Source organism: Plodia interpunctella, chromosome 18, assembly GCF_027563975.2.
Source record: "Plodia interpunctella isolate USDA-ARS_2022_Savannah chromosome 18, ilPloInte3.2, whole genome shotgun sequence".
Taxonomy (NCBI): Eukaryota; Metazoa; Arthropoda; class Insecta; order Lepidoptera; family Pyralidae; genus Plodia; species Plodia interpunctella.
The window spans coordinates 5,460,911-5,476,750 of NC_071311.1; the positions used below are offsets into that span (position 1 = coordinate 5,460,911).

The 15,840-nt window shown below is 33.8% G+C and overlaps 1 protein-coding gene across 1 annotated transcript; it reads left to right on the forward strand.

The window, feature by feature from the left end:
• The first annotated feature begins 1,206 nt into the window (after window positions 1-1,206).
• LOC128677488 (uncharacterized) lies at window positions 1,207-14,326 on the forward strand. Its single transcript, XM_053758382.2, has 12 exons — window positions 1,207-1,544; window positions 2,153-2,321; window positions 3,175-3,315; window positions 5,251-5,454; window positions 5,635-5,874; window positions 6,102-6,394; window positions 9,177-9,191; window positions 9,426-9,570; window positions 10,473-10,613; window positions 11,994-12,197; window positions 13,363-13,602; window positions 13,845-14,326. The coding sequence occupies exons 1-12, from the start codon at window positions 1,348-1,350 to the stop codon at window positions 14,187-14,189; spliced, it is 2,334 nt and encodes a 777-aa protein (XP_053614357.1). The 5' UTR covers window positions 1,207-1,347; the 3' UTR covers window positions 14,190-14,326.
• The last annotated feature ends 1,514 nt before the right edge of the window (window positions 14,327-15,840 follow it).

Below are 15,840 nucleotides of genomic sequence, written 5' to 3' on the forward strand. Positions count from 1 at the left end.
TATAATATCTACATGTCACCTAAAGGTCATTTTTAATCGTTCCTTGTATCAATATTTGTATGAATGTGATGTCTATTACGTCTTATCGTATAAAAATAGACCGGCCGGGAGCCTTAACGAGTAACTGCTTACTAACCATTTGTTTACATTCTATGCAAATGAGGTGCTTAATAAACCGGTTAGGTAAAAATTGCGCAACAACCCTAGACATCACGACATCAGTTTTATTTTAAACATCGTCGTGCAAATTACATAGCAATGTTCATTAATTTATTGTCAAGTTTTTCTGAATATTATCACCCTTCCTTAAGAAATAAGTAGGCAGACCCTTCCTTCTAACTTAACTATCAAAATTTTGAGATTAGCCATCCGACATCGGACTCTGGAGAAGACATCTTTATCTTTATGTGGAAATTTTATAACCTTCATTTTTATTTTACCAATTTAAGATCCCAAACAAACTGTCGTGCCATTCTTTCTTTCCCTCGAAACGTATCACCATTCATGAACTTTTTACAGTGTATGTAAAATGTTCATGATACATTGGTGGTCGTAAGTGAATAATTATCATCTTGTTGGAAAGCTGCAGACGAAACAAGTCATACAAGGGAGAGGGGCGGAGCGCCGCGCCGGGCGCATGCTCCGTCGTCTCCGAGCGGCACGATATGGTGCCTACGTGACGTCGCCCGCGTGGCGCGCCATGGGAGTGGGGATAGCCGGTTTGTTTTGCTGCGTACGCAACAGCTATAAGGATGCCCTGATAAATGTATCGACAACATATACCTAGTTTGGAAGTTGATATTAATAATGATACATATATAAATCGTAATATATACCATCATAAATAAATATCTCATAAATAAATACATAAATAATAGAAGATATTAAATAATGATACATATATAAATCCAAGGATCATAAATTACCAAAAGATGGTAGAGGTCCGTCAAGTTACTTCGGTCAATAAAATGTTTAGTATAATTCAAGTAATAATAAACGGTGACTGTTGAAAATTGTTAAGTAACAAAAACCCACCTGGACACGTAACGTAGCAGTAAACACTACCGAATACTACAACAATGCAACAAAAAAGGTAGCGATAAGAATATCGATATCGATTTGACAAATGTAAACAGTGTAGCCGACACTGGCCTTATTTTGAGTCGTGGTTCAAGCAAGAAGGCAAGCACAACAAAGAATCAGTCGGTCATACGTTCTCGTACTGATTAGACAGCGCGCTAGCAGTGATAACAATCAATTTTAAGAAAACTGTATTAAAACTGCAGAACCACATCGCGATACTGAAGTATTTATAATTTTCAAAAGACATAAAAAACTGTAGACAAGATGTTTTCTACGAAGAAAAGTTTGGAAAGGATTTTGCAAATCTACAAAAAGGAGATCAGCCGGCAAATTAGCAAGACGACTAGTGTTACGAACTCCGATGCGATGGCTCCCAGACTGGACCTCACGGTGAGCAAGCCGCAGCCCCACGAAGACATCGGCATTCCGAAGAAGTTGCTGAAGTTGCAGAAATATCACAGGTCAGTGAACTCTGTAACGGGAGCGACATAAGTTTGCATAATGTAGAAGCCGTATATCATGCACAATGGTCATGTTAAATCATTAATACAGGTACTTTTCAATGCCTACTTGATTAAGGTAGACTTAGATGAATTCATTTGCAGTTAGGTACCTGTTTAGTAAGTATTTTATTGCACCTAGTTATTTTTAATGTTCGAGTAAGAACATTCAAAAATACATTGGTAAATTATTAGACGTGGGTTAATTGATCCTATCGACATGGAATGTAATATACCTAGTAAATTTAGATGTTGCTGCTGCACTAATTAAGGATAGGTATTTATTTAAACGCATGAAATTTATTTTTAAACTGTTTCCTCTAAGTAACGGCAACGACATGAGCAATATAAAATATTTGTAAGTTTTTGTTAGGATACTTGGCCTCGGACTCGATGTAGTTTTTTTTTTTATTATGATGACATATAAAGACGCATTTTGAAAACTTGTACAGGAGGAGTTGATAATTAAGAGTTGTTGACTCTTCTTTAATGTAGTTCGGTAGTAGTTTTAGGCTTTAGATTCTTCCAAATCGCAGCAGGAATCTTGACCAGTTTTTTTAAATCTCTAGATTCCTGTCGACCCTGACTTCTCAGGAAATGCCCATGGCGACCCGTGGACTGGCCGTGACCAAGGACCAGTCTCGGGAGTTCATGGCCTGTTTCCCGGATATCATCCGGGATCTCACTGAGGCTGGCAAGCATAACGACGTGCCAGAAGCCGGCAAGTGGCTGGCTAAGGTATGTCTGGTTTTTGTCAGTCCATGATGTGATTATGCTAATTATGGACTTTGGGTTGTACGAAAACTTGTTTACCAAATTTTCTACCTATTTTCATTCATGTAGGCAGTTCGTGTCGCTAGCATGTAAGTTGATATATTCCATTGTCTTAGCTGCTTAACATAACTTAGATGAAAATTGTTGATCTCAAGTTTATTTCTTGTTACTAAACGAAAAAAACCGGTCAGATAATTTGAATGATCGAAACAAGTTATCACTGGCAAATAACTAATTACTCGTATGAAAGAGTCGTTAATTATTTTTAAATCTAAAATTCAAAAGAAAAACTTCGATTCTAGAAATATTTATTTGTATGATATAAAACACGTTAAAAGTTCGTTAATAAGTCTAGGCCTAATCTTTGTTTTATATACTTAATTTTCAATGTTTATACTTACACAAATTGGCAACGGAAATATCATGGTTACATTTATATGGTCTACTCACTTAACATCAATTGTCACCGTATTGTTACCTAATTCATAGCGTATGTTTTATTGGTCGCATAAACAATAGATACATGTAAAATTCTAATTGTATAGTAGGTACATGACAACAGACTTGATAGCTAAATAACTTACTGTTATCTTCTGTTGTGTAGTTGCTAGAAGATATTAATGATTTTTGCTCAAAATAGAGCAAACAAAGATATTTTTATTTCTTTGTTCAAGACCTGTGCATGATATCACCGTCAAGTCGTAGAAATTAATCATCGGAATTCTATTCAAACAAACACATCTTTTCAAACAAATTTAGCACGGAAACAATGAAGAATAATAAAAAGTTATTCAAATAAGGTTTATTTTTGTTGCAGCTCTTGCAATACAATGTGCCAAACGGGAAAAAGAATCGAGGTCTAGCCACCGTGCTTGCGTACAAAATGCTGGAAAGAGACGAAAATCTCACACCTGAGAACGTACACTTGGCAAACATAATGGGCTGGTGCACAGAAATGGTAAGTTATCGATCTTTTGGGTTCTTAACTACAGATTTTTCCCTCATCCACCCGTAAATACCCGAAGGGTATTAAAAAAAATGTTTTTTCTCAGCCACGAAATAATCACATTGTCATATTTATTAGACATTGTAAGTAGCACAACATCCAATCGCGGCTTTTATTTTTTTTTGGAAATGTCACAATATGAAATATAACGTTATTCATTAGGCACCTAAGTAGATACGTACATACGTCGTACATAATTGAACTAAATTGGCTTCAAAAGTATGTATAGATTTTTGCTACCGATCTAACTATCTATAACGTGCAAAATGGATAAATCAATCCCAATGTCAGGATCGATCAAATAAAGTCATGAAATTATAGCAACAAGGAAATCAGAAAATTATTGTTTAACTATAGATAGCACGTAAGTAATAATAAAATAGTACACTTCAATTATGTAATAAACAATTATAATAAACATGTTATTCCTTCATATTTGTTTGTTCTATATGTAATTGTTAGCGTTAATTAACAATGACGGCAACTTTTTGGTTCTCTCTGACTTGACACGCGCACGCGTGTGATCATTAGCTTCGTAACGCATGGAAACAACACAAAAAATGATTATTTTATCAGGTTTCTGTTTAGCACTGTGAATATGGCCTTGGCTGTTTCAAATGGACGATAAAACTCGTTCTTTATGTATTTAGTCTCTTGATTGAATATTCCCTCCCCTGCATTTCTAGTGCTTCTAGATTCCTGACTTGTTTTGAGTCTAGATAATTACCTAGCTACCTACTTTTAGTACTAAAAATTTTTCCATAAAAGTAGCATGTAGTCACGCATGCAGCAAACATTATCTTATCCATACCGAGTTTTTCACCACCACCATTCGTGCCATAACTTACCTAAGTAGGTACTTAGGTATAATAAAAAAATCGTTAATCGGTCGGTGTAAGTTTTGGATCAACAAAATATGGGACTTTATCAATATCACGTGCGATAAAGAAAAACATAGATTTTTATTTGTGAGTAATTAATAAAGTTTTGTAATTTTGAGGCACGGATTTGCACCAATGGGGTATGCACAAATTAATGAATTTGTACTTTGCACTAATGAGCGACTTTTTCTCTAATGGTGCCTGGGAATCTAAGCTGACCTAGATTTGTATAGCAATTGATAAAGTTATTGTGTTGCTATCGTATCCTATAATTATAGTTAGGTTTTTCTCTTGATACCTAAGTTTATTTATAAATCTTATATTTAGATTATCATTGAAGAGAAAAATAAATATATAGCCTACTTATATACCAAGATCGATAAAACTTACTATCCGGGTTCAGCGACCCAAAACCAAAATTGAGTTTTGGCCACCAGCTTGCAGCTAACGCACGTCCACCTCCGCCATGTTGGTCCAAATTCGATTATCTATTCGATTGATATTAACCTTCTTCAGATAAGCCATTCTCTATCGCCCCCATCATGTCGCTCCAGGTTCCATTATTTAATCGATAGTTACATTGACCTTCTTTAGTCTAAATCCTAAATTTCCAATACGCCTTCAGCATGTCGCTCCAGACTCGATTATTTAATTCTAATCGATTATTGAATCAATAGAAACCTATTAACCTCTTCCAGAGGGACCTTCTCTTAAATTTCCTGCCTAATTCCCTACCTATAGGTACCAAAATATAACTGGAGATTCTTTTCGAAGGGCTAGCAAGCTCACTATTTATTTCTCTATATCAACAATAAGGCCACCACACAGCTACAGCTAAACGTGTCCATCCAGTGTCATATCTATTGGCTCTATCTATACCACACGCCGTAAGGGATAAATATCGATGGCAAATCTACAAAAGCTCTATTAGATACTAAATATTTTCTAATATTTATCTGTATCTATAAAATAGGATAGAATGAAGATATGTAAATATTGTTTACAGTTCCACACCCACCAGCTCCTCCAGAATGACATCATCGAAGGCACACAGATGCGCCGCGGCGCTCCCTGCTGGTACAGGCGCGCGGACGTCGGCCTCGGAGGGATCAACGACGCGTCTCTAGTCCAATCCGCCATGTACTCCACACTTAAGCGACACTTCGGAAACAAACCTTATTACAAGAACGTCCTGGAGACTTTCAATGAGGTTAGAAGCTTGTTTTATATAGGTACTTACTTTTAATTTGTTAAGGGCTAGGTTTGGAGATCCTGTCAGATGGCTAAACTGGTAATATGTATAGGTATCTTCTATGTTTTATAAGAGGTTTCTAGTATATAGGTACCTATAATAATAAATACTAAATGAAACCCTTCTCCGAATTTACAGATGCTGCTCAAATGTTCTGTTGGCCAATACCTAGATAAATCTCTAATGAAGACCGACAAGCCTGACATCACCCAATTCACCATGGACAAATACGAAGCCATCTCCAAGTACAAAACCGCCTACTACACCTTTCAAATGCCTGTCACTTTGGCTTTGCTTATGTCGGGGGTAGACGACCCAGAGACGCACAGACAAGCGAAAAATATTCTATTGGCAATGGGAGAATTCTTCCAAATTCAGGTACGTTAGAAATGTATTTATTTCTACTCAAGCTACCTTCGTAAAACAGAATTGAATTTGAACAACACTATGGAATCGAATAGTAATTGTCTTTTTATAATCTTCTCCAAATAACTTGGTATTTTTTTATGTTTAAGCACAGATACTTAGGACTTACTCCCAGTATTTTAGCTAAATATTTTTGATTTGATAATTTTTAAATTAACAAATAAATAAAAAAATTACAGGATGACTTCCTAGACTGCTTTGGAGATCCATCTGTAATGGGAAAGACTGGCACGGACATTCAAGACGGAAAATGTACGTGGCTGGCAGTCGTCGCCCTGCAAAGGGCGTCTCCCGCTCAGAAACAGATCATGGAAGACCACTACGGCAGCTCCAAGCCTGAAGATGTTGCCATTATCAAGGATCTCTATGAGGAACTGCAGCTTCCGCACACATACTCGGTATATGAAGAAGCTACTTATGATCTCCTTAGAACACAAATTCAACAAGTCACAAGAGGCTTGCCCCACGACTTATTTTTCAAGATTTTAGACAACATCTTTAGGCGAAGCATCCATTAAGTAGGTTATTAAATTATTTTTATTTATAAGTTAGTGTAAGAATTTCGTTGATAGATTTTTATATAAATCGAATTTAATTTAACTCGCGATAATATCTTTGTAAACAATTACCTACAGCCTGACGTTAGGTCCTAAGAGACTTTTATATTTCATCCAACCAGTGCTTTGCATCAGAGATAAAATTTTAAATGCACAAATATTGAGTAGATAGATAAAAGGTTTTCTGAAAGATTTTGCTTGTGATTTTTCTTTATTATCAAAAATAGAATAGGTACCTACTTAATGACTTACTAATACTAAGTTCGGTAAGTAAGTATATATGTAATATTTCAATTATGAGTAGTTGCTCTTAAATAGGTCTGATTCTAAATAAACTTATAACACTAATTTTACGTGTATTACCTATAATTATTCTTACTTAACTAGAGGAAACAATCCTTTCTATGCCTTTCTACATAAGTTTTGTGTCGCAAAAGTCATCAATGTCGAAATAAATAAAATGTTATTATAATAATATCAAAACTTCTTTAATTTATTTATTTTCATTATATAAAAGCTCTAAAGATGAATGGGAATTTATAAAAGATGTTTAATCTACTTTTACTCTGAATGAATCATGGATTCAGTAAGTACTACAACTAAACCCATGTACCTACCTACTAAACCCATGGAATGAATTAATATAAAATGCTATTGAAATTAATATTCATTTATTAATAAATGCTATTAATTAATATCAAATGCTATTAGCTGTGGGGCTTACCTATTTCAAAACCATGGAATTAGTAGGTACGCTTTAAGAATTCCAAGGTTTTGAAATATGTGTATAAGTAATTTTATGTTCATAACCTACCTTTTTTACCTGTCCTTCATCATCATCCGCCTACCCTAGTCCCACATCATAAATTAAATCTCTATGGGCTTCATCATAGTAAGAAACAACATATTAAGAAATCAGAGATAAGGCGCGCAGAGCCCTTTCTAAATCTATAAATGAAGCCCTTCTAAATCTATGGATGAAGCAATATGTAACGTCAAATAATGTTATATCCGTAAAGTTCGTTATTGATATCGTTACCAATCAAACTTACCAATCTTTATAACTGTCGATACTTAGGTACCTACTTTTTTATGCCAAGGTGTTGTTGTCACGTTGCCGCTAATCGTACGAACTGCGCCAACTACCGACTAAATATAAAGAAGGATCCGGCGATCAACTTGTACACATTTATAAACAGTTATAACGATATATCTATGGGCTGTGCTGGTGGTGTAGGTAATGGTTAAGACGCCCGCCTGTGGATCGAAAAGTCCCAGGTTCTAATCCTACTCGTGACACATGACTTTGTATACCAATCTGACTCATGTATAGTAGTTTTCATCGACCACTACTTGCTTCTGGTGAAGGAAAACATCGTGAGGAAACCTGCACACTGGTTGATTATTAACCCTCAGCCATAATGAATACGACTATGAAGAAGATAACATGGTAAAACTTTCTGATGCTTTACTTTCTATGTATCTACCAGCGCCTATTATTCGAGTCGACTGTTACCCAGTATTCTAAACCCAGTATAATGTTAGTAACTCTAGTAACGTTACTTCCATTTGACAGCAGTAACTTTACCAATTTTTCAACAGTACAAGCCTATAATTAAAAATCATATTTACTGTCACTGTCAAGTGAGGACTAATGTCAGTGTCACTTCATTTTGTGTTTACGTCAGAACAGAAGTTTACGGTACCTAGATAGGTTGGTACCTAGTTACCAGAATTTATATTTGTTACTTTTTTAGTACAAATAACACTTCTTTCAGATTAAATGAAGCGGAATGCATTTTCACCTCCAGTAAAATAATAGGTGCATTTCCAGGAAAATAATCATGTAATAATTTAAAAAATAATATATACAAATAATCATGATAAACGCCCGCACACAAACTTTTTAGAAACCAGTCACCGGCTCGCCGCAGGCAGCCAAATGTACAGACCTAGTAGTCACAGATATAAAAACATTACATAGTAGTGTACAAAAGTCTACATCGTATACCTACCTACCTTTTTTATAGTCAACTAAAAACCTTCCCCAACTACGGACGGGTCTCTATGTTATTGTATACAAATAAACCTTCTTGAATCACTCTATCTACCAATTAAAAAAAACCGTTAGGTGATTTAAAAATCTAAGCATACATAGGGGGACAGACAAACATTGTTTCATACTATGTAACGACGTTGATGATTTTGGTAACTTTCGAAAGTTTTCTAGCAACACCAGCATAGAAGTCACAATGTTTTATAACATTGTCAAAATTGAATACTACAAAATGAAAATGCTAGATAAGTGTATGGAACGAGGAAGAGCGACCGAAGCTAGATCTAAATAAATTCTTTGAGTGAAAGTTTTAGTGTAGTGTTTATTACAATAGTAAAGATGAATCCTACCGCATTCTTGAGATTTTTGAATAAAACCAGCAAAATAATTAGTACCCAAGTGAAATTTACCAGGTAAATTAATATTGTATCTGCAATTTATCATGAATTAAATTGTAACTATATAAGTTCACGTAATTTTTGCTTCGTATTTACTTAATTAGTATTCAAGTACGTTAATATAATGAATGATTATTTATTTCATAGATAATCTTTAATATTTCAATTTGTTAACTTCTCATGACACAAATAACAATAAACAGCTTCTATCTGATAATATTCAGGTCATTAGCATCACAAAACCATATCTGATCGACAGTAAGCTATACAATAGCATTTAAAAACAAATGTACCAAAACCATATTATGCTACATGCGGAGAAGGCAGTTGGAATCAGATATTTTTCAACTTATTAACATTACAAAGCAACATAGACATTTATAACTTAGAAAAAAAAATGTTAAGAAAACACTACTTGCAATGAAAGTTCTTGCAGTATATAATTATTTTTCATTGATTATTTGTGTCCAGGTCTATACAGACAGTAGGCAGTATACAAATGGCAGCTAATTTATCCATCTACCAGTCTAAGAAAGAACGAGAAATATTCCAAGATGTTTTACCATGCATTGTGGACTCTTTGTTAACCTCACCACACTTTGCTGAAGTGCCTGATGCAGCTAATTGGCTTAGAAGAGTATGTATTTATTTAATTTAAATTGACTAGCGGGCCGCCCCATCTTCTCTCAGAAAAAAATATACATGTAAACTTTCCACAAATCCATTCTGTACTTTTGGGTTTATCATATTCATACAGGAAACACAACTGGGGGACTTCTTTTTATAATATTAGATATTGCCCGGGGCTTCGCTCCCATAGGAATTTTGAGATAAAATATAGCCTATAGCAATCTTGGATAATGTACCTTTCTAATGGTGAAAGGATTTTTGAAATTGGGTCCATAGTTTCAGAGATTACCCCCCTCAAACATACGAACAAGTGCCTACCTCTTTATAATAATAGTATAGATGTAAGGATAACATAAAGTAGAACAGGTGGGTTTTTGAGCTCAACTCCAGGTTTTTGTCAATTTTGGTTTTTTGATTGTATTATATTTTTAGTTAATTTTTTTATACATACCTATTAAGGATGTCCTGAGCTCTGACACTTTGAGGATGAAACTTAAAAATCACTCAGATGAGATTTTTTTATGAAAAGAGTAATGATCTCATTCATTTTCCATTATCTGGTAAATATTTCTTGTAAAATAAATATATCATAATGTGGTTTGATTTTATCATATAAATAAGTTACTAAATAACTATATAGACTTATTTGCTTTAAAAGAGCATTATTATGATTATTCATAAGACAAAAATCCTCTCACACAAATTTGTAATTTTCACATTCAAACCAATTGCCAACATAAGTTGTGTGGCTGCTGACATCATCTTGAATTTTCAACCATATATGTTATTACAAAAGGTTAAAAATGAAACAGTGTTAAAAAGATTAAGAGGCAGCAAGTTTGCTTCAGTAACCTTTACTCTTTTGAATAGAATTTAAATACTGATATTATTTAAATTTAAACATTATAGGTTATAGATTACAACCTGGCCGGTGGTAAAAAAACCCGCGGCCTCACAACAGTATTAGCATATGAAATGTTGGAGGATCCAGAAAAAATTACTGAAGACTCCTTGAGAGATGCACGCGTCATGGGATGGTGCGTCGAATTGGTAAGATAAACTTACTCTAGACTCTCATCTCATGTTCCAGGGTGCATTCGGAGCTATAACGCCGTAAAGCCCGGGGTCTTGTGAAAGAGGAGAGGAATTCCGAAGTTTCTGCTGTGATTTTACTCCTTGGGAATACAATTGTTCCTATGAGCTTCCTTGTTTATGTGTACTTTAGTTGCCTCATACTACATCTAATGAGAGTTGAGTGATCCTGTTCTAGGGCGGAAGCACACGCTACACAATCATCCAGTATATACTTTAATAGTTACATTTAGTTTATTTGCTTCTAAATGAAATTGATATTGTAGTGAATATCACATATTTTATTTATTAACATTACGTCGGTAAACTCAAAAGTAAAGGTGAGTAAGTACATCAAAAGTTACATGTTATTTAAACTTCACTTGAAGCCAATGCCATGCCATATTAGTAAAAAAGTATACCTATTGTATCGTCGTTAATAACAAACAATCTATATTATATGTTGCTATATAAATTAACAATATTATAAGTACAGGAAGTTTAATTATGGTAAGAGGGTTTTATTTGAAGTGTACAATGAAGATTTAATTTTGCACAGAGTAAACATTTTTTTTTTATTTTAACTAATTAAGTCATTTAAGTATGACTTATTATTAAAATGTTCAACATATGTCATATTACGATCTTCGATTACATTACGATATAATATTCAATTCATATTTAATTTATTGCTTTTTACATTGCACAGGTATAGGTAATTTCGCAAATTAAACCTTATATTTATATACGTATATAATATGTCTATGAAGCTAGAAAACTGCTCTAATTGTAATAATAGTAAAGGTAATAATTTAAGTAGTGTAGTCCCAATAAAATGGGAGATATTTTTTTTTACGTGAGTATGAGGTGCGTAAGTGAATTTCAATCTTCGATAATATTTTATTATTAGGGTAAGGGGTACCCAAAATTATTTTGAAATTTTGTACAAATCGTGTCTTATACGTAAAAACAGCAGTATACTAAAACTCATGTATTTTGTATAACTGGTTAGTTTACATTCAGCTTGGTTATGCCAGTTCTAAAGAAGTGGTCAGTGTGTTGCCCCAATTGGTTCCAAACTTTTCCAGTACATAAAAACTTTGTGTCATTTGCAAAGGCGACGATTTCGGCGTTACATAAGTCCAATCAATAAAGACCGTCAATGTATATCAGAAACGAGGTAGGTGCTAAAACGCTACCTTGGGGAACGCCATATTTCTTTAACCATCGGCTTCCTGTTTTCCAAATAACTTTTGAAAATCCTTAATATATCTGAGGCGCATCAATCTAAATATTTACTTTCGACCATAAACTCTACCTTGAGTTTTTTTACATATGTTGTAATATTTGTTCCAACAGTTGCAAGCATATTTACTAGTCAACGACGACATAATAGACGGCTCATCGACCCGCCGCGGCGTTCCCTGCTGGTACCGGATACCCGAAGTTGGGATGGGAGCGATCAACGACGCCATCTTAATTTACGTGTCCATCATGAACACACTGAAGACATTCTTCTGCGATAAACCCAACTACTCACAGATTATGGAGCTGTTCAATGAAGTTAGTGTTTTCCTTACTATTAATTTTATGAACAAAATATTTTTTTTTGTTATGTATCTTTGCCTACACATAGTCAGTAAAGCGTGTGTCTCAATTTTTTTAAACACCAATTTGTATTTTCTCATGTTTTTTGCTAATATTTTGTTATTTCGACATAATATATTATTAAAAAAGACAAATGTTATACAAATTGTAGGTATTATTTTTTATAAGATAAAATTTATGGCTTCCGTTATCACTATATGATGTTTATTGCATGTTGTGATTTACACTGCATGCAAATTATGAGTGATAACGAAATATTTAATATGTGGAGTAGTACGAATTAAATTATGTTTTAATTCCTCGATTTCTCATCTAGAGCAATCACATGGGAAATCTAGTAAACTTCCCTAAGCCTTCAAGCTAATCAAGTCTTCAAGTCTCACGCACGAGCCTTGGCTCCGCAAGGAATAATGACATACTTTATCTGGCTTAGTGATTCATCAACTCATCTTAGAAAAACCACCAACAAAGATGCCGCAACATGATCCAACACAAATATGTATAGTGCCGCAATACCGGTTTTTATGTTAAGAATAACCTAATTTGGTCATACGTTACGACATCGTTTTAAAAATAATAAAACGTAGGAATATCCGATTTACGTCTTTTGGGAGAATAAACTGTTTTTGTTAGCCATTCTATTTTTAATGCGAAAGTCTATATCTTATGCTTTCATATGGAATCAATTTTCATGATATATTTCAGCGGTAGACAAGCTCAAACATAAGCTAAATTTAGTTTTCGAAAATCAACCAAATCCCCTGAGCCTAAGCCCCTGCAGTGAATGGTGAAAAACACACGAGATATTTTTTTGCCATAGACACACGGGGCACTTGAAGTATTACCTAGTATGTGTATGAATGGAAAATTCGGGTTATTAATTTGATAGCATTTTGATAGCCAATCATTGTTTTTCACAGTAGATCCAATTTTTGCCATGTTATGGATCGATTGAGAAGTTTTATTCTCAGTAGATGTAACGAATATGACTGACATCATTTATTTGGGTGTGATTTTGGAAGATAGCTTGTTGCATTTATTGTATTAGGAGTAGGACAATCCTGTAAAGATGTAAGTTTGATATATACTTAAATATTCAGTTTTTTTTTTTATATTTCAGATTTTATTATACACATCGATAGGACAACATTTGGATTACACAATGGCCCACCGCAACAAAAACGATTATAGTCTATTCACGATAGATAGATACTATGCTATCGTCAAATATAAGACTGCATATTACACATACAAACTGCCGTGCTTTCTCGCTTTGTATATGGCGAACAAGACTGACAAGAAGGCCCAACAGGCAGCTGAAAGAATATTATTAGAAATGGGGAAATTATTTCAAGTTCAGGTCAGTATAATATATTTCTTTAAATCTATGTTTTCTTATTACAAATCAAGCGAAGTGGCTAAAGGCAATGTATGTCGATATTCTATTAAATGTCGTCATAAGATGAATACCAGTGCTAAGAAAAACTTTATTTGAGTTTATTTTGTACTGTTAGCATTTCAATGTTGTTTTTATTTTTGTAAATAAATAAAAAATAACATAAAAGTTACCTAAAGTCCAAGTCCAAATTTTTAACATTTCAGGATGACTTTATAGACTGTTTCTCCGACGAAAGTATAAGCGGGAAAGCAGGCACTGATATTCAAGAAGGCAAATGCTCCTGGTTAGCAGTTACAGCGCTGCAGCACTGCAATCCAGACCAACGAGCGTTATTCGAAGAATTCTACGGCAGCAAAGATCCACAGCATGTGCATCGCATAAAGCAGCTTTATGAGGAACTACAACTGCCTCAACTGTACAAAGAATTTGAACAGTCCACATACGAACGGATCGTTCATGAAGCTGAGTTACTACCAGAAGCATTTGGCGCCAATTTCCCTAACCTAATATCGAAACTACTCGATATGATATATAAGAGAAAACAGTAACATAAACGTTGTGAAAGGGTATTGTAATACATTAATGTAAATTGGTTCCGTATCTCAGATTCAGATTTTACTGCAAGTCATATAGGTTGGGTATCAAAATGTATCCTTTCGTTATCCGTCTGTCAATCAATATCCTTCTTCAGGAGAACACCTAAAGATATCAAGGAATTAAAATGTATGTACATAATTATTATTCTGGAAACTTACATAACGAAAAAAAAATACCCTCGGTGCGCGAGTCTCGCACGTGGTCAATTTTCTGCTTGGATGAAAATTGGTGAGAGCTGCAATGTAATTTTATAGTCATCTTAGTCTTCCTGGATAGAAATCACATGGTAGTATTTTGTTTAAAATGCCTAGAAATATTTTAGACATAACTATTTATTTTATTTTTTGTAATGTACCTAAATTACCAAAATGTTGATGTTGAAAGCAAATATCGGTAAATTTATATAAAAATATACTCAAGTACCAGACTTTCTGTTATGGCTGGGAAAAAAATTATAAAACATGTTATATTTTCAATGTAGAAGTATATGAACCAGAAATATATTTTGCTTTCACTTATAAAGTACTAAAATTGGCAAATATAATAAAAATATTAGGTTAAAAATATTTTTGTCGTATACTATTTTATGTTATTTTAAAAAAATATAATAAGTGATATTTATAACCATAGTAAGTACCCAAAGATTACAGAAATGAAAGAAGGATGATACGAAATAGGGAATTACTACTCTACGTACAGGTTTACTTCACAACCTCGCAAGGTTATATATTTCAATCTAGACAGATTGAAGTAGAGTAGAAAACGTATTTATCTTTTTGTCATTGCAATATTGAATCGAATGTTCAAGATTGGTTGATGAACACCCAGTGTTGCCAACTAAAACAGCACCCTAATTTATGTCTTCTCTTTAAAGATTTAACCGAAGAAATTGTAATACAGTCTGTATTACAATTTCATCGGGTTCACAGCTACCTTGCCCCGCAGCGCCCTTACCTTGTTCAGCGCAGCGCCCTTACCTTGTTCAGCGCAGCGGGGCGAAGTAGCGACCAACTCATAAAGCTATATCAATACATTATAGATATGAATAATACCGCTCGCCACACTGCTAACAACTTTTTAATGCAAGGTTTTCTGGTGGGTGAAATGGTTCATTATTCTCCAGCGAATATCAAGAATCTCCGGTTTAATATCACGTACTGTGCTGTATTGGCATTCTTTCATTGAACTTTATTTTAAAATGTAAACTTTTTGCACACAAATACTTTTAAAAAGAATTTATATTGTCGGTAATTAATTAATTTATAGATTTATTTTGTATACATTGTTATATATTTTTAATTGGTAAGAATATGAATATTGGTATTATGGTTCTACTAAATATGGTGAATGGAAATCGAATTGATACGTTATTATTAATATTAAGGTTTGTAAAACCATTTTAAAATGAGTTTGTAAAAAGGTACAATAAGTGCCTTCAATATAATATACAAATCATTGGCAATAAATGACTACTTATTATATTCTGTATTCTTTATTTATCAAGTTTAATTCGAATAAATAAACTAGTAGCATTTCAGAATGACCACTGCTGAGAAATGCTCAAAGAAACTCATGCGAAGGGTTTATTATTTTTTTATGTTT